The sequence below is a fragment of the Calliphora vicina genome, chromosome 5 (assembly GCF_958450345.1).
Source record: "Calliphora vicina chromosome 5, idCalVici1.1, whole genome shotgun sequence".
Taxonomy (NCBI): Eukaryota; Metazoa; Arthropoda; class Insecta; order Diptera; family Calliphoridae; genus Calliphora; species Calliphora vicina.
The window spans coordinates 105,345,380-105,367,141 of NC_088784.1; the positions used below are offsets into that span (position 1 = coordinate 105,345,380).

The following is a 21,762-nucleotide window of genomic DNA, read 5'->3' on the forward strand; positions in this document are numbered from 1 at the left end:
AAGAATTTGTATATAAAACAAAAACAAATTTTTAAAATTTTTGAAATTTTGTTTTTGATTTCCATATAAATATCACTTTGTGAAGTGATTTACAAAATTAGGGCCTAAATGTTGCTTTTTATATTACTATGTATTATAATACATGTTATTATAATAACATAAAACTTAAAAAATAGATATATGTATAATATATTGAAGCATATCTCTTTAGTGAATATTTTGATCTAAGCTTTGAGAAAATAAATTCAACATAATTAAAATGTATGTCTTTTTAAAAGGTCTGCAAACCGAATCTGTAACGTGTAACGTTTTATTTTTTAAAATATATTAACATATTTTGGTGTTTTGTCTGTAAAAAATCGTTCGATTTGCAAAATATTTTTTGAAATTTTGTTTGAAATTCACTCGTTTTTAAAACTATTTGATTGACAAAACTTCTATAAATAATAAAGTTAATTTTTTTTATATGACATTTTACATTTTATTTTTTACACCTTGACCTACATAGATATTTATGTAAAATTAATAATTATAAATTATTAATAGTTAATTATTAATTCTTTATCAGCGTAGCGGCGATATGAACATTTCATTGAATAATACATGTGGCATCATTGTTTTTTTTTGGGTCACCAGATGCTATCAGATTTATAACAAACAGGCTTTGGTATGGCATCTCTTGGCAAAAATAGTTTAGTTGTCACAAATTAAGTTATTTATAAAAATTATAGCTTTGCCACACACAAATTGTTTTAATTAAAGAAAAATACAAATCAAATAACTACTCTGTATAAATAAAATAAGGTATTAAAGAAGTATAGCAAAATCTATCATTAAATAAACACAACAAGGTAAGTGTTCAGTCAGTTGTTTACGTAGCCGAAGCAGATCTAACTTACGCGCTAATTGCATAGTAGTACAGTTGCATTATTGATACAACAATATTTCTAATTTTTTTTCAGGAGAAAAAAAGTGTTCAACTTTGTTTGAAAATTATGAAAAAGGTCGCACGTATGCGTTTGTCACCTAACAACAACATGAATGAAGAAATATCAAATCAGAATATTTCGACACAATCTCAAAGTTCAAATAGCGAACCCATAGTTCGCACAACAGGACGTATTAAAAAACCAAAAGCTGTATTTGATCCCTCCGACAATTATCTGCCACGCGCTCAACGTTCATTGAATGTAGGGGCAGTTTCAGCTCTGCATCAGAACACTTCTTCTACGTTGGAGAGGCGTGCTAGCTACACAAAGGCTTCTACTGTATCGCCGGTCGCCCAAGTTGAAACTAAAGATGCCTGCGTTGTTTGCAAGAAAAAGGAGTCTAAGCGTCCAACGTTTGCCATTAAAAATCCCCTAATTACTTGTCAAGACTGTCAGCGCAAAATTCATAAACTTTGTTTAAAGGTTGATTTTGAAGATTTCGAAAGTGTACAACGTAACTACAAATGTGACCAATGTTGTGCCTGCAGAATATGTAATGATACATTTAATAATCCTGAAGAGGAACTGATCACTTGTTCAAAATGTACAAAATCATTTCACCTGGTTTGCTTTCCCACAAAAATTATTAAAACTGATAATCAACGAAATTGGAAGTGTAACAAGTGTCAGGTATATAATCAAATAACTAATGGTACCACGCTACCAGTTAAGAAAATACGCGAAATTATTGGAGGTGGAGAACCATCTGCCCCAACTACTCCCGTGAAATCTGATAACTCGACAATTGAGAAAACCTCTCCTGACGAAAAATCCAATAATGAGGATATGATACAAAGTTCCACTTCTCCATCAGTACAAAAAAGATCATCCGTGGACCATTATAAACAAGATGCTTCAAAAATTGAGGAAGCACTTACCAATGAAATCACTCCTCCACCTGAAAAACGTGCAAAGGCTTCGGATCAATCAACTGATACCATTAGTGTGGAAACAGCTTCACTGAATACGCCTTTGAAATCAGATTCAACAGCCCTTTCCTATACGCCAAACGAACATTTCGATGATATTCCCGATGTGAAAGAATGGTCGGTCGATCAGGTGTATGAGTATTTTTTCAAACACTTTCCCAAAGAAGCTCACGTATTCAAGGAGGAGGAAATTGATGGTCGTTCTCTGTTACTGCTTAAACGCAGCGACGTTGTTAAGAAACTGCCCATCAAGTTGGGGCCATCTTTACGTATTTACAGTCTTATTTTGAAGATACAAGCTCAATTAAATGATCCCACATTAGGTTGGAATTGTGGTTTGTAATAAAAAAATTTTTTATTTGAAATGGTAAATCTACTGGGTAGACTAACAGATTTTCATATTTATATTTTTTTCATTCAATGTAATATTTATCCTTACAAAATATTGAATTTTTTTATTTTTAGTTTTGGAAATATAAATTTCATTTAATATACATATATAATTTAATTTTTTCTTAAACAATGTAGTTAAACGATTGTTATTGATAAAATTGTTCTTTTTCTTCAAAAAATATTTTAAATAAATATTAAAAATTAAATAATATACCTATATAGTTTTTATTAAAATATATTTCAGAGCCGCCTAATTAATAAGATTATTGTTAAGGGAATAGATAAATTGTAGGTATGTACATTTTTTTAGGAAAAATAATATGTATACTATTTTTCCATAAAATTTATAAATTTTTTCTATAAGTTCGAATATTTATATTGAGAAAGTGGTTCCAAGGCATATTATTCATTTTGTTAAAAATCCCAACTGTCAAAAAATTATGAAAAAAGCATTATAATACATATAAAAAATGAGTATTTCGTCAAATTTTTACACGATATTTTGCATTATTTTACATTTTTTAATTTTTTCACTTTCCAATATTATCAAACATAAACACAAATTTTAACAGTTGGTGTGTAAACAGCTGATAATCAGGTATGCTAACGACTAAACCTTATTAAATATACGTTGGGTCATTCTAAAATGTAATGTATAAATTTAATTAAAAATCGGATTAATATATATTTACAATCCCTTAAATATTGGGATTAAGATCGCAGAATATGGCAACATTATAATTTATTACACTCCACAAAAATACAACTATGAACAAAATGTTTACTTATTGTCAGTGTGGCTAATTTTTCTCAATCAAAGCCCGCTAAATGTGTTTTAAATATTTGTTTACGTTGATACTTTAAAACAAAATGCCATAATTCCTTATTTTTAAAATTTTAAACAAATATATTACATTTTCTTAAAATAAAAGCCTTTATTGATAAAAAAGTGGAAGTAAAAGTTTTGATTTAGAAGTTATAAGCTATAAATACAGAAGTTCTACGTTATAAATTGTGACGGTCACTTGGAAATAAATACAATTTGTATTTTCCTTTTTTTTATTTTAATTTTCTAAATTTTATTTCACCAAAACACTGACAAATCTTTCCAAAGCTGTTTAGATATTTATTAATTGTTTTTGTTTTGATCATTGATATTCGCCAATGGTTCTAAAAGCAAATATGTATGTTTGCCCCGTGACACCAGAGGGCAGATATGTCCTGTGGTAAGATGATAGTCATTCACAATAAACATACAGTATAAGACTAAAAAATGAAACCACTGACAATGACCTTACCATGAACTTGACATACCAACGTAAAACAACAAATATACGTAGCTTGTAACGTTCGTATTCTGTGGTCATGATAGGAAAATATCGTATGATCGCTTTAATGACTACACACAAATACTTTATAGTTTAAACATTAAAAGAACTCCTAAGGGAAAGGAAGTAAATAGTGGTATAGTGTGTTAAAATACAATTAAATGATAAAAAAATAATTTAATAGAAGTAAAACTGAAATAATTTAATAGAAGTTCAAACTACATTAAATTTTATAGGATTTTTAATACATACAAGGTAAGAAAAGTGTGAGAAACGTTAAAAGTTATGGAAAATTTCGATTATAATAAAACAGAATTTTACATAATTTGTCTTCAGAAACCTGCTTTCAATATAATATTTAAAGAATCTAAAGAATACATAATTTACTTAATGTAAAATATTGATTGCAAGATAATGAAGAAGTTAATGTGTTAAAATTCTGTGTTTTATTATAAGTTTATAAAGCACAATTGTAGTTAAATTCAATCCTTACAGAACAGGATTAGAATTAAATTATAATTGCGGCTTTATATAGAGGAAATTGTTTCAATAAGAAAATAAGGTATTTATATTCAGAACGTTGTTTTTCAGTAAATAGGCAGAAACAAAAGGAAATGAAGGCAATGCCATCTATTGAGGAAAAACTTAAGCTATAATTGGTCAGTGAAGACACTCACCGAACCTAAAAGAATGTCTGGTCACAATAGAGGGTCTGCTAAAACTATACCGTAAGAGGAACTTGAACGCTGAGTAAAAGATAAGTCAGGTCTGGGTAAGCCAATATAGACAAATAGGACATTGAGCTAAAAAACACCAATATACCACTGATTATATATATATATATATATTTAGCTTATTAAAATTTATTACAAAATATCGTCTCTAACCTGTGACTAAATGAATTACCTATATTTGACCTTGACACTACTCAAATTACATACTTGAATTAACCTGCATAAGAAAGAAAAACTAAAATAACCTATTTGTCCTTCAAATTAAGAAATTATTGGTCTAATGTTTCATTGTTAATATCTGTGAATATTTATAAGAAAAGAACTAAAATACAAATCTATGTCATCTAATTGTTAGTATTATATAACTTATTTATGATATACGTACTAAATTAAAATAATTATCTATGTATATGCATTGACATCTTTTTCTCTGTATAAAAATCTAAGATCAGTTTCTTTTCTAAAACATTTTATTTATGAATTGTGAAAAGAGATTCTAAATTGTTATACATTTTACAAACAAACAAAAACAGAGATATCAATGCATGTACATATAAAAAAAATAAGAATAATATAAAATAAAAGTAACGTAAATTCCACAATTAAACTATACATAATTAATCTATTTCGTACAAATACTTTAAAAATTTATATAATAACTTATTAAACTAAAAACAAAATTAATAATAATCATCAAAATATTAAGTATTTTCTCATATATGTTTATGATGATAATAATATATACTTCGTTTTCATTATATTTTAACATTTCTTTTGTAAATTGTAAACAGAATTAAGAAAACATCTTAATTAGAAAATAATTTACAAATAATGTTTAACTTTGTTTTATGTTTGAAATAAGATAATAATCCAAATAAAAACCTTTATTATCTAATTTCGAAATAAATAAATAAATAAATAAATAAATAAATAAATAAATAAATAAATAAATAAATAAATAAATAAATAAATAAATAAATAAATAAATAAATAAATAAATAAATAAATAAATAAATAAATAAATAAATAAATAAATAAATAAATAAATAAATAAATAAATAAATAAATAAATAAATAAATAAATAAATAAATAAATAAATAAATAAATAAATAAATAAATAAATAAATAAATAAATAAATAAATAAATAAATAAATAAATAAATAAATAAATAAATAAATAAATAAATAAATAAATAAATAAATAAATAAATAAATAAATAAATAAATAAATAAATAAATAAATAAATAAATAAATAAATAAATAAATAAATAAATAAATAAATAAATAAATAAATAAATAAATAAATAAATAAATAAATAAATAAATAAATAAATAAATAAATAAATAAATAAATAAATAAATAAATAAATAAATAAATAAATAAATAAATAAATAAATAAATAAATAAATAAATAAATAAATAAATAAATAAATAAATAAATAAATAAATAAATAAATAAATAAATAAATAAATAAATAAATAAATAAATAAATAAATAAATAAATAAATAAATAAATAAATAAATAAATAAATAAATAAATAAATAAATAAATAAATAAATAAATAAATAAATAAATAAATAAATAAATAAATAAATAAATAAATAAATAAATAAATAAATAAATAAATAAATAAATAAATAAATAAATAAATAAATAAATAAATAAATAAATAAATAAATAAATAAATAAATAAATAAATAAATAAATAAATAAATAAATAAATAAATAAATAAATAAATAAATAAATAAATAAATAAATAAATAAATAAATAAATAAATAAATAAATAAATAAATAAATAAATAAATAAATAAATAAATAAATAAATAAATAAATAAATAAATAAATAAATAAATAAATAAATAAATAAATAAATAAATAAATAAATAAATAAATAAATAAATAAATAAATAAATAAATAAATAAATAAATAAATAAATAAATAAATAAATAAATAAATAAATAAATAAATAAATAAATAAATAAATAAATAAATAAATAAATAAATAAATAAATAAATAAATAAATAAATAAATAAATAAATAAATAAATAAATAAATAAATAAATAAATAAATAAATAAATAAATAAATAAATAAATAAATAAATAAATAAATAAATAAATAAATAAATAAATAAATAAATAAATAAATAAATAAATAAATAAATAAATAAATAAATAAATAAATAAATAAATAAATAAATAAATAAATAAATAAATAAATAAATAAATAAATAAATAAATAAATAAATAAATAAATAAATAAATAAATAAATAAATAAATAAATAAATAAATAAATAAATAAATAAATAAATAAATAAATAAATAAATAAATAAATAAATAAATAAATAAATAAATAAATAAATAAATAAATAAATAAATAAATAAATAAATAAATAAATAAATAAATAAATAAATAAATAAATAAATAAATAAATAAATAAATAAATAAATAAATAAATAAATAAATAAATAAATAAATAAATAAATAAATAAATAAATAAATAAATAAATAAATAAATAAATAAATAAATAAATAAATAAATAAATAAATAAATAAATAAATAAATAAATAAATAAATAAATAAATAAATAAATAAATAAATAAATAAATAAATAAATAAATAAATAAATAAATAAATAAATAAATAAATAAATAAATAAATAAATAAATAAATAAATAAATAAATAAATAAATAAATAAATAAATAAATAAATAAATAAATAAATAAATAAATAAATAAATAAATAAATAAATAAATAAATAAATAAATAAATAAATAAATAAATAAATAAATAAATAAATAAATAAATAAATAAATAAATAAATAAATAAATAAATAAATAAATAAATAAATAAATAAATAAATAAATAAATAAATAAATAAATAAATAAATAAATAAATAAATAAATAAATAAATAAATAAATAAATAAATAAATAAATAAATAAATAAATAAATAAATAAATAAATAAATAAATAAATAAATAAATAAATAAATAAATAAATAAATAAATAAATAAATAAATAAATAAATAAATAAATAAATAAATAAATAAATAAATAAATAAATAAATAAATAAATAAATAAATAAATAAATAAATAAATAAATAAATAAATAAATAAATAAATAAATAAATAAATAAATAAATAAATAAATAAATAAATAAATAAATAAATAAATAAATAAATAAATAAATAAATAAATAAATAAATAAATAAATAAATAAATAAATAAATAAATAAATAAATAAATAAATAAATAAATAAATAAATAAATAAATAAATAAATAAATAAATAAATAAATAAATAAATAAATAAATAAATAAATAAATAAATAAATAAATAAATAAATAAATAAATAAATAAATAAATAAATAAATAAATAAATAAATAAATAAATAAATAAATAAATAAATAAATAAATAAATAAATAAATAAATAAATAAATAAATAAATAAATAAATAAATAAATAAATAAATAAATAAATAAATAAATAAATAAATAAATAAATAAATAAATAAATAAATAAATAAATAAATAAATAAATAAATAAATAAATAAATAAATAAATAAATAAATAAATAAATAAATAAATAAATAAATAAATAAATAAATAAATAAATAAATAAATAAATAAATAAATAAATAAATAAATAAATAAATAAATAAATAAATAAATAAATAAATAAATAAATAAATAAATAAATAAATAAATAAATAAATAAATAAATAAATAAATAAATAAATAAATAAATAAATAAATAAATAAATAAATAAATAAATAAATAAATAAATAAATAAATAAATAAATAAATAAATAAATAAATAAATAAATAAATAAATAAATAAATAAATAAATAAATAAATAAATAAATAAATAAATAAATAAATAAATAAATAAATAAATAAATAAATAAATAAATAAATAAATAAATAAATAAATAAATAAATAAATAAATAAATAAATAAATAAATAAATAAATAAATAAATAAATAAATAAATAAATAAATAAATAAATAAATAAATAAATAAATAAATAAATAAATAAATAAATAAATAAATAAATAAATAAATAAATAAATAAATAAATAAATAAATAAATAAATAAATAAATAAATAAATAAATAAATAAATAAATAAATAAATAAATAAATAAATAAATAAATAAATAAATAAATAAATAAATAAATAAATAAATAAATAAATAAATAAATAAATAAATAAATAAATAAATAAATAAATAAATAAATAAATAAATAAATAAATAAATAAATAAATAAATAAATAAATAAATAAATAAATAAATAAATAAATAAATAAATAAATAAATAAATAAATAAATAAATAAATAAATAAATAAATAAATAAATAAATAAATAAATAAATAAATAAATAAATAAATAAATAAATAAATAAATAAATAAATAAATAAATAAATAAATAAATAAATAAATAAATAAATAAATAAATAAATAAATAAATAAATAAATAAATAAATAAATAAATAAATAAATAAATAAATAAATAAATAAATAAATAAATAAATAAATAAATAAATAAATAAATAAATAAATAAATAAATAAATAAATAAATAAATAAATAAATAAATAAATAAATAAATAAATAAATAAATAAATAAATAAATAAATAAATAAATAAATAAATAAATAAATAAATAAATAAATAAATAAATAAATAAATAAATAAATAAATAAATAAATAAATAAATAAATAAATAAATAAATAAATAAATAAATAAATAAATAAATAAATAAATAAATAAATAAATAAATAAATAAATAAATAAATAAATAAATAAATAAATAAATAAATAAATAAATAAATAAATAAATAAATAAATAAATAAATAAATAAATAAATAAATAAATAAATAAATAAATAAATAAATAAATAAATAAATAAATAAATAAATAAATAAATAAATAAATAAATAAATAAATAAATAAATAAATAAATAAATAAATAAATAAATAAATAAATAAATAAATAAATAAATAAATAAATAAATAAATAAATAAATAAATAAATAAATAAATAAATAAATAAATAAATAAATAAATAAATAAATAAATAAATAAATAAATAAATAAATAAATAAATAAATAAATAAATAAATAAATAAATAAATAAATAAATAAATAAATAAATAAATAAATAAATAAATAAATAAATAAATAAATAAATAAATAAATAAATAAATAAATAAATAAATAAATAAATAAATAAATAAATAAATAAATAAATAAATAAATAAATAAATAAATAAATAAATAAATAAATAAATAAATAAATAAATAAATAAATAAATAAATAAATAAATAAATAAATAAATAAATAAATAAATAAATAAATAAATAAATAAATAAATAAATAAATAAATAAATAAATAAATAAATAAATAAATAAATAAATAAATAAATAAATAAATAAATAAATAAATAAATAAATAAATAAATAAATAAATAAATAAATAAATAAATAAATAAATAAATAAATAAATAAATAAATAAATAAATAAATAAATAAATAAATAAATAAATAAATAAATAAATAAATAAATAAATAAATAAATAAATAAATAAATAAATAAATAAATAAATAAATAAATAAATAAATAAATAAATAAATAAATAAATAAATAAATAAATAAATAAATAAATAAATAAATAAATAAATAAATAAATAAATAAATAAATAAATAAATAAATAAATAAATAAATAAATAAATAAATAAATAAATAAATAAATAAATAAATAAATAAATAAATAAATAAATAAATAAATAAATAAATAAATAAATAAATAAATAAATAAATAAATAAATAAATAAATAAATAAATAAATAAATAAATAAATAAATAAATAAATAAATAAATAAATAAATAAATAAATAAATAAATAAATAAATAAATAAATAAATAAATAAATAAATAAATAAATAAATAAATAAATAAATAAATAAATAAATAAATAAATAAATAAATAAATAAATAAATAAATAAATAAATAAATAAATAAATAAATAAATAAATAAATAAATAAATAAATAAATAAATAAATAAATAAATAAATAAATAAATAAATAACAAAATAAATAACGAAATACAAATAAACAAAATAATATCAAATTAATCAATTTACAGAAAACAATTCTAAATGCTAAATTTATGAAATAAAATAAACACTTACAAACTTGTTTAAGAACTTATTGAACATATATATAAATTAATGCTAAACTCAGCTTATATATAGTTCAATGAATACTTAAACTAAGGAAATTCTAGATATATAATTAAAAACAAATATAAATAATAATTCTATATTTGATAATGAAATAGTAAAACAAATATAAAAAAAGAAAACAAATATTTACATCTTAATATCACTTACAACTAAATTTTATAATTAATTTCAATTCATCATTAACGTGTTTGATTATAATTTTGTTAACATAACAATAAAATTATAACAATTATCGTTAAATTATAAATATTATTTCTTTTTGATTATTATTTGCTTTTAAAATTATTATCAATTAATTATTAATATTTAGGATTTTTGCTAATATATTTTTTGTTAATATGCTTTTGTTTATATTTTTGATAATATATGGTTGTTAATATAATTTTGGTTATATTTTTGTTAATATACTTTTGTTATTAATTGTTTGTTAATATATTTTTTGTTATCATATTATTGTTATAATATTATTATTATATTATTATTATATTATTGTTATTATATCATTGTTATATTATTATATTATTGTCATTACATTGTTGTTATTATATTATTGTTTATATGATTAGGAAAATAAAAGTCATGTTTATATATATATTTGAAATTTGAAAATGATATTGTATGTAGTCATGGAGGAGTAAACAAAACCAACAGGTAATGATGTGAATTAAAAGAAAAGGCAATGTAAGTGTGAAATAGGGGCTACTAGAATGGAAAGTGAAGGTGACCAGAAGCCAAGGTTGGCTGAAATAGTGCCATAATAGGGGAGGGCAACCTTCGAAGACAATCCCGACCAAGTCTTCACTGGAAAACGCAACTTCCTACCATATGATTACAAAACCATGTCGCATGTCCGTCTGATATACTAGGTATTGCAACTCGTACTGTACTGTCCAATGTTAAATGTTACTTTTTGATGGCACGAAAATCTATTAAATGTTGGCGAACTGAGTGGACAAGAACCTATCCCACATCCGACGAGCTAATGCTGTGCGACCACCAGCGTGCCAGATCCACTCTCTGTCAAGGTTCGTCACATTTTGGCGCCCAACGTATGAGCATTTTTTGAAAATGCCATACTTCTCAGTATTGAAATTCTTTTGAATACAACGCATGTCCCGGAAGATGTTAAATAAACAACATCATGCCTGTGTAGCGGCGTTTGTTTTCAGAAAGATTCCAATATTGAAGAACTGAGTAGATCAAATCGATTTGCATCCATTGGAGTAAGTCATAAACTTTCAGACTAAAAAGTCAATAGTTTATTTGCGACTCTAATAGATACAAGGAGAGGAGGTCTATGAAGTTCAATAAATGTAGTATCGTCCCGTGTTTTGACTAAGTTTTGCGTCCGTACAAATACAATTTGTAAATTGAATTAAAAACATCTTATTCACATATGAGAAAACTTTATTTAGTTTCCTGAAAAGAAAACAAAAACGTTATAAGTTTGTTTGATACAAAGAAAACTATTTAAACATTGCATTTAACTTATGATTAAATTCATAGAGACTTAAAATGCTTAAAATATTTAGTTATGTTTGTAGAAATGGAGGTTACCAGCGTAAACCACACCTTACTAAGTCCTTTGCCGATTCACATCAAACCTGTATCCTAAAAATAGAAAATCAAGAAAAACAATTAAATAATATATTTGTTATATTTGAATATTATTTAAATTCCTAAAACTATATACATATCTAAATAACTTAACTAATAATTTTTCAAAATATTTACTAATATATATACATTGTTTTGTTTACATATTGTGCATGTTAACTAATATTCTAAAACACTAAATTCGTTATTTTGTACAAGTACAATTGGACACACGTATTCATACTTATAAACTGCATATATAGGAACTGAATTTGAGTCATGAAAACATCATATCTGTATAGGAACCAAATTCGAATATTGTCCAAACATAATTTTTGTCTTTTTATCTAAATGATTTTAGTTCTTTTTTAGGATAATCTAGAATTCGAGTATAGTAAAATCTCAAGCCAAATTAGTTTATATTTGAAACGAATTGAGTGGTAATGATTATTAGAACAGCAGCTATACTAAATAGAATACACATTTCAGATTTGATTGAAAGTTCTTATTCACTTTCTATAGGAAAATACAGCGAAGATAAAGAGAATTGCGACCGTTTTCAAGATTAGTTATAGAAAGGATACCTACTCTCAATAGAACTTAGTTACTATGGGATCTGAACATGATAGTGTTGTCATTATAATTCAGTACAATAGGAAAGCTATTAGGTCATGAAAAGTACTTAACTTTACTCACTTGAATGTAGATTAAACTCAGGCTAGACATATTTCCCATATGGTTGAATATATTTATCCGTTGGTAATTGTTGATGTATACACGAAGCCAGGTGAGTATTGAAGAGTTTGACATGAAACACCGAACACTATTTGTTTTGTTACAATATCTTTAAGTTTTTTTTAATGCAACTGCACCCACGGCAAAATCAGTCATTTAAATGTCAAGATTGAATCTGAAAATATATAAATTTAGTTTAAAATATATCAAAATAGCAAATTTTAAAATTTGGTCAAATACTTACAGCGTGTTGTTAGCCTTTTGTTTATTTTCATATACGTTTTTTTTTGTTTTGTTTCTCAACCTTGAAACATATAAACAGATGCTTTTTGTTTACGAAATATTTCAAGTTCAAGGTCAGCATTACATTTTTTTTCATCTCGTTCATTGTAAACAAACGTTCCCGGACTTCGTTTAGTTCCCTATTTTTGTCTCTCCACAGGCTCTGATACAAAAACAGGCTTTGTGACGGTCACTTGGAAATAAATACAATTTGTATTTTCCTTTTTTTTATTTTAATTTTCTAAATTTTATTTCACCAAAACACTGACAAATCTTTCCAAAGCTGTTTAGATATTTATTAATTGTTTTTGTTTTGATCATTGATATTCGCCAATGGTTCTAAAAGCAAATATGTATGTTTGCCCCGTGACACCAGAGGGCAGATATGTCCTGTGGTAAGATGATAGTCATTCACAATAAACATACAGTATAAGACTAAAAAATGAAACCACTGACAATGACCTTACCATGAACTTGACATACCAACGTAAAACAACAAATATACGTAGCTTGTAACGTTCGTATTCTGTGGTCATGATAGGAAAATATCGTATGATCGCTTTAATGACTACACACAAATACTTTATAGTTTAAACATTAAAAGAACTCCTAAGGGAAAGGAAGTAAATAGTGGTATAGTGTGTTAAAATACAATTAAATGATAAAAAAATAATTTAATAGAAGTAAAACTGAAATAATTTAATAGAAGTTCAAACTACATTAAATTTTATAGGATTTTTAATACATACAAGGTAAGAAAAGTGTGAGAAACGTTAAAAGTTATGGAAAATTTCGATTATAATAAAACAGAATTTTACATAATTTGTCTTCAGAAACCTGCTTTCAATATAATATTTAAAGAATCTAAAGAATACATAATTTACTTAATGTAAAATATTGATTGCAAGATAATGAAGAAGTTAATGTGTTAAAATTCTGTGTTTTATTATAAGTTTATAAAGCACAATTGTAGTTAAATTCAATCCTTACAGAACAGGATTAGAATTAAATTATAATTGCGGCTTTATATAGAGGAAATTGTTTCAATAAGAAAATAAGGTATTTATATTCAGAACGTTGTTTTTCAGTAAATAGGCAGAAACAAAAGGAAATGAAGGCAATGCCATCTATTGAGGAAAAACTTAAGCTATAATTGGTCAGTGAAGACACTCACCGAACCTAAAAGAATGTCTGGTCACAATAGAGGGTCTGCTAAAACTATACCGTAAGAGGAACTTGAACGCTGAGTAAAAGATAAGTCAGGTCTGGGTAAGCCAATATAGACAAATAGGACATTGAGCTAAAAAACACCAATATACCACTGATTATATATATATATATATATATATTTAGCTTATTAAAATTTATTACAAAATATCGTCTCTAACCTGTGACTAAATGAATTACCTATATTTGACCTTGACACTACTCAAATTACATACTTGAATTAACCTGCATAAGAAAGAAAAACTAAAATAACCTATTTGTCCTTCAAATTAAGAAATTATTGGTCTAATGTTTCATTGTTAATATCTGTGAATATTTATAAGAAAAGAACTAAAATACAAATCTATGTCATCTAATTGTTAGTATTATATAACTTATTTATGATATACGTACTAAATTAAAATAATTATCTATGTATATGCATTGACATCTTTTTCTCTGTATAAAAATCTAAGATCAGTTTCTTTTCTAAAACATTTTATTTATGAATTGTGAAAAGAGATTCTAAATTGTTATACATTTTACAAACAAACAAAAACAGAGATATCAATGCATGTACATATAAAAAAAATAAGAATAATATAAAATAAAAGTAACGTAAATTCCACAATTAAACTATACATAATTAATCTATTTCGTACAAATACTTTAAAAATTTATATAATAACTTATTAAACTAAAAACAAAATTAATAATAATCATCAAAATATTAAGTATTTATTTTCTCATATATGTTTATGATGATAATAATATATACTTCGTTTTCATTATATTTTAACATTTCTTTTGTAAATTGTAAACAGAATTAAGAAAACATCTTAATTAGAAAATAATTTACAAATAATGTTTAACTTTGTTTTATGTTTGAAATAAGATAATAATCCAAATAAAAACCTTTATTATCTAATTTCGAAATAAATAAATAAATAAATAAATAAATAAATAAATAAATAAATAAATAAATAAATAAATAAATAAATAAATAAATAAATAAATAAATAAATAAATAAATAAATAAATAAATAAATAAATAAATAAATAAATAAATAAATAAATAAATAAATAAATAAATAAATAAATAAATAAATAAATAAATAAATAAATAAATAAATAAATAAATAAATAAATAAATAAATAAATAAATAAATAAATAAATAAATAAATAAATAAATAAATAAATAAATAAATAAATAAATAAATAAATAAATAAATAAATAAATAAATAAATAAATAAATAAATAAATAAATAAATAAATAAATAAATAAATAAATAAATAAATAAATAAATAAATAAATAAATAAATAAATAAATAAATAAATAAATAAATAAATAAATAAATAAATAAATAAATAAATAAATAAATAAATAAATAAATAAATAAATAAATAAATAAATAAATAAATAAATAAATAAATAAATAAATAAATAAATAAATAAATAAATAAATAAATAAATAAATAAATAAATAAATAAATAAATAAATAAATAAATAAATAAATAAATAAATAAATAAATAAATAAATAAATAAATAAATAAATAAATAAATAAATAAATAAATAAATAAATAAATAAATAAATAAATAAATAAATAAATAAATAAATAAATAAATAAATAAATAAATAAATAAATAAATAAATAAATAAATAAATAAATAAATAAATAAATAAATAAATAAATAAATAAATAAATAAATAAATAAATAAATAAATAAATAAATAAATAAATAAATAAATAAATAAATAAATAAATAAATAAATAAATAAATAAATAAATAAATAAATAAATAAATAAATAAATAAATAAATAAATAAATAAATAAATAAATAAATAAATAAATAAATAAATAAATAAATAAATAAATAAATAAATAAATAAATAAATAAATAAATAAATAAATAAATAAATAAATAAATAAATAAATAAATAAATAAATAAATAAATAAATAAATAAATAAATAAATAAATAAATAAATAAATAAATAAATAAATAAATAAATAAATAAATAAATAAATAAATAAATAAATAAATAAATAAATAAATAAATAAATAAATAAATAAATAAATAAATAAATAAATAAATAAATAAATAAATAAATAAATAAATAAATAAATAAATAAATAAATAAATAAATAAATAAATAAATAAATAAATAAATAAATAAATAAATAAATAAATAAATAAATAAATAAATAAATAAATAAATAAATAAATAAATAAATAAATAAATAAATAAATAAATAAATAAATAAATAAATAAATAAATAAATAAATAAATAAATAAATAAATAAATAAATAAATAAATAAATAAATAAATAAATAAATAAATAAATAAATAAATAAATAAATAAATAAATAAATAAATAAATAAATAAATAAATAAATAAATAAATAAATAAATAAATAAATAAATAAATAAATAAATAAATAAATAAATAAATAAATAAATAAATAAATAAATAAATAAATAAATAAATAAATAAATAAATAAATAAATAAATAAATAAATAAATAAATAAATAAATAAATAAATAAATAAATAAATAAATAAATAAATAAATAAATAAATAAATAAATAAATAAATAAATAAATAAATAAATAAATAAATAAATAAATAAATAAATAAATAAATAAATAAATAAATAAATAAATAAATAAATAAATAAATAAATAAATAAATAAATAAATAAATAAATAAATAAATAAATAAATAAATAAATAAATAAATAAATAAATAAATAAATAAATAAATAAATAAATAAATAAATAAATAAATAAATAAATAAATAAATAAATAAATAAATAAATAAATAAATAAATAAATAAATAAATAAATAAATAAATAAATAAATAAATAAATAAATAAATAAATAAATAAATAAATAAATAAATAAATAAATAAATAAATAAATAAATAAATAAATAAATAAATAAATAAATAAATAAATAAATAAATAAATAAATAAATAAATAAATAAATAAATAAATAAATAAATAAATAAATAAATAAATAAATAAATAAATAAATAAATAAATAAATAAATAAATAAATAAATAAATAAATAAATAAATAAATAAATAAATAAATAAATAAATAAATAAATAAATAAATAAATAAATAAATAAATAAATAAATAAATAAATAAATAAATAAATAAATAAATAAATAAATAAATAAATAAATAAATAAATAAATAAATAAATAAATAAATAAATAAATAAATAAATAAATAAATAAATAAATAAATAAATAAATAAATAAATAAATAAATAAATAAATAAATAAATAAATAAATAAATAAATAAATAAATAAATAAATAAATAAATAAATAAATAAATAAATAAATAAATAAATAAATAAATAAATAAATAAATAAATAAATAAATAAATAAATAAATAAATAAATAAATAAATAAATAAATAAATAAATAAATAAATAAATAAATAAATAAATAAATAAATAAATAAATAAATAAATAAATAAATAAATAAATAAATAAATAAATAAATAAATAAATAAATAAATAAATAAATAAATAAATAAATAAATAAATAAATAAATAAATAAATAAATAAATAAATAAATAAATAAATAAATAAATAAATAAATAAATAAATAAATAAATAAATAAATAAATAAATAAATAAATAAATAAATAAATAAATAAATAAATAAATAAATAAATAAATAAATAAATAAATAAATAAATAAATAAATAAATAAATAAATAAATAAATAAATAAATAAATAAATAAATAAATAAATAAATAAATAAATAAATAAATAAATAAATAAATAAATAAATAAATAAATAAATAAATAAATAAATAAATAAATAAATAAATAAATAAATAAATAAATAAATAAATAAATAAATAAATAAATAAATAAATAAATAAATAAATAAATAAATAAATAAATAAATAAATAAATAAATAAATAAATAAATAAATAAATAAATAAATAAATAAATAAATAAATAAATAAATAAATAAATAAATAAATAAATAAATAAATAAATAAATAAATAAATAAATAAATAAATAAATAAATAAATAAATAAATAAATAAATAAATAAATAAATAAATAAATAAATAAATAAATAAATAAATAAATAAATAAATAAATAAATAAATAAATAAATAAATAAATAAATAAATAAATAAATAAATAAATAAATAAATAAATAAATAAATAAATAAATAAATAAATAAATAAATAAATAAATAAATAAATAAATAAATAAATAAATAAATAAATAAATAAATAAATAAATAAATAAATAAATAAATAAATAAATAAATAAATAAATAAATAAATAAATAAATAAATAAATAAATAAATAAATAAATAAATAAATAAATAAATAAATAAATAAATAAATAAATAAATAAATAAATAAATAAATAAATAAATAAATAAATAAATAAATAAATAAATAAATAAATAAATAAATAAATAAATAAATAAATAAATAAATAAATAAATAAATAAATAAATAAATAAATAAATAAATAAATAAATAAATAAATAAATAAATAAATAAATAAATAAATAAATAAATAAATAAATAAATAAATAAATAAATAAATAAATAAATAAATAAATAAATAAATAAATAAATAAATAAATAAATAAATAAATAAATAAATAAATAAATAAATAAATAAATAAATAAATAAATAAATAAATAAATAAATAAATAAATAAATAAATAAATAAATAAATAAATAAATAAATAAATAAATAAATAAATAAATAAATAAATAAATAAATAAATAAATAAATAAATAAATAAATAAATAAATAAATAAATAAATAAATAAATAAATAAATAAATAAATAAATAAATAAATAAATAAATAAATAAATAAATAAATAAATAAATAAATAAATAAATAAATAAATAAATAAATAAATAAATAAATAAATAAATAAATAAATAAATAAATAAATAAATAAATAAATAAATAAATAAATAAATAAATAAATAAATAAATAAATAAATAAATAAATAAATAAATAAATAAATAAATAAATAAATAAATAAATAAATAAATAAATAAATAAATAAATAAATAAATAAATAAATAAATAAATAAATAAATAAATAAATAAATAAATAAATAAATAAATAAATAAATAAATAAATAAATAAATAAATAAATAAATAAATAAATAAATAAATAAATAAATAAATAAATAAATAAATAAATAAATAAATAAATAAATAAATAAATAAATAAATAAATAAATAAATAAATAAATAAATAAATAAATAAATAAATAAATAAATAAATAAATAAATAAATAAATAAATAAATAAATAAATAAATAAATAAATAAATAAATAAATAAATAAATAAATAAATAAATAAATAAATAAATAAATAAATAAATAAATAAATAAATAAATAAATAAATAAATAAATAAATAAATAAATAAATAAATAAATAAATAAATAAATAAATAAATAAATAAATAAATAAATAAATAAATAAATAAATAAATAAATAAATAAATAAATAAATAAATAAATAAATAAATAAATAAATAAATAAATAAATAAATAAATAAATAAATAAATAAATAAATAAATAAATAAATAAATAAATAAATAAATAAATAAATAAATAAATAAATAAATAAATAAATAAATAAATAAATAAATAAATAAATAAATAAATAAATAAATAAATAAATAAATAAATAAATAAATAAATAAATAAATAAATAAATAAATAAATAAATAAATAAATAAATAAATAAATAAATAAATAAATAAATAAATAAATAAATAAATAAATAAATAAATAAATAAATAAATAAATAAATAAATAAATAAATAAATAAATAAATAAATAAATAAATAAATAAATAAATAAATAAATAAATAAATAAATAAATAAATAAATAAATAAATAAATAAATAAATAAATAAATAAATAAATAAATAAATAAATAAATAAATAAATAAATAAATAAATAAATAAATAAATAAATAAATAAATAAATAAATAAATAAATAAATAAATAAATAAATAAATAAATAAATAAATAAATAAATAAATAAATAAATAAATAAATAAATAAATAAATAAATAAATAAATAAATAAATAAATAAATAAATAAATAAATAAATAAATAAATAAATAAATAAATAAATAAATAAATAAATAAATAAATAAATAAATAAATAAATAAATAAATAAATAAATAAATAAATAAATAAATAAATAAATAAATAAATAAATAAATAAATAAATAAATAAATAAATAAATAAATAAATAAATAAATAAATAAATAAATAAATAAATAAATAAATAAATAAATAAATAAATAAATAAATAAATAAATAAATAAATAAATAAATAAATAAATAAATAAATAAATAAATAAATAAATAAATAAATAAATAAATAAATAAATAAATAAATAAATAAATAAATAAATAAATAAATAAATAAATAAATAAATAAATAAATAAATAAATAAATAAATAAATAAATAAATAAATAAATAAATAAATAAATAAATAAATAAATAAATAAATAAATAAATAAATAAATAAATAAATAAATAAATAAATAAATAAATAAATAAATAAATAAATAAATAAATAAATAAATAAATAAATAAATAAATAAATAAATAAATAAATAAATAAATAAATAAATAAATAAATAAATAAATAAATAAATAAATAAATAAATAAATAAATAAATAAATAAATAAATAAATAAATAAATAAATAAATAAATAAATAAATAAATAAATAAATAAATAAATAAATAAATAAATAAATAAATAAATAAATAAATAAATAAATAAATAAATAAATAAATAAATAAATAAATAAATAAATAAATAAATAAATAAATAAATAAATAAATAAATAAATAAATAAATAAATAAATAAATAAATAAATAAATAAATAAATAAATAAATAAATAAATAAATAAATAAATAAATAAATAAATAAATAAATAAATAAATAAATAAATAAATAAATAAATAAATAAATAAATAAATAAATAAATAAATAAATAAATAAATAAATAAATAAATAAATAAATAAATAAATAAATAAATAAATAAATAAATAAATAAATAAATAAATAAATAAATAAATAAATAAATAAATAAATAAATAAATAAATAAATAAATAAATAAATAAATAAATAAATAAATAAATAAATAAATAAATAAATAAATAAATAAATAAATAAATAAATAAATAAATAAATAAATAAATAA

At 12.5% G+C, this 21,762-nt stretch overlaps 1 protein-coding gene across 1 annotated transcript; it reads left to right on the plus strand.

Annotated features, from left to right (window-relative positions):
- The first annotated feature begins 972 nt into the window (after nucleotides 1-972).
- On the plus strand, nucleotides 973-2,522 carry Lint-O (L(3)mbt interactor in ovarian somatic cells). Its single transcript, XM_065511402.1, has one exon. The coding sequence runs from the start codon at nucleotides 996-998 to the stop codon at nucleotides 2,259-2,261; it is 1,266 nt and encodes a 421-aa protein (XP_065367474.1). The 5' UTR covers nucleotides 973-995; the 3' UTR covers nucleotides 2,262-2,522.
- Nucleotides 2,523-21,762: the final 19,240 nt, after the last annotated feature.

Coding starts and splice junctions, on each gene's coding strand:
- Lint-O (XM_065511402.1), top strand. CDS start 996: ATGAAAAAGGTCGCACGTATGCGTTTGTCACCTAACAACAACATGAAT.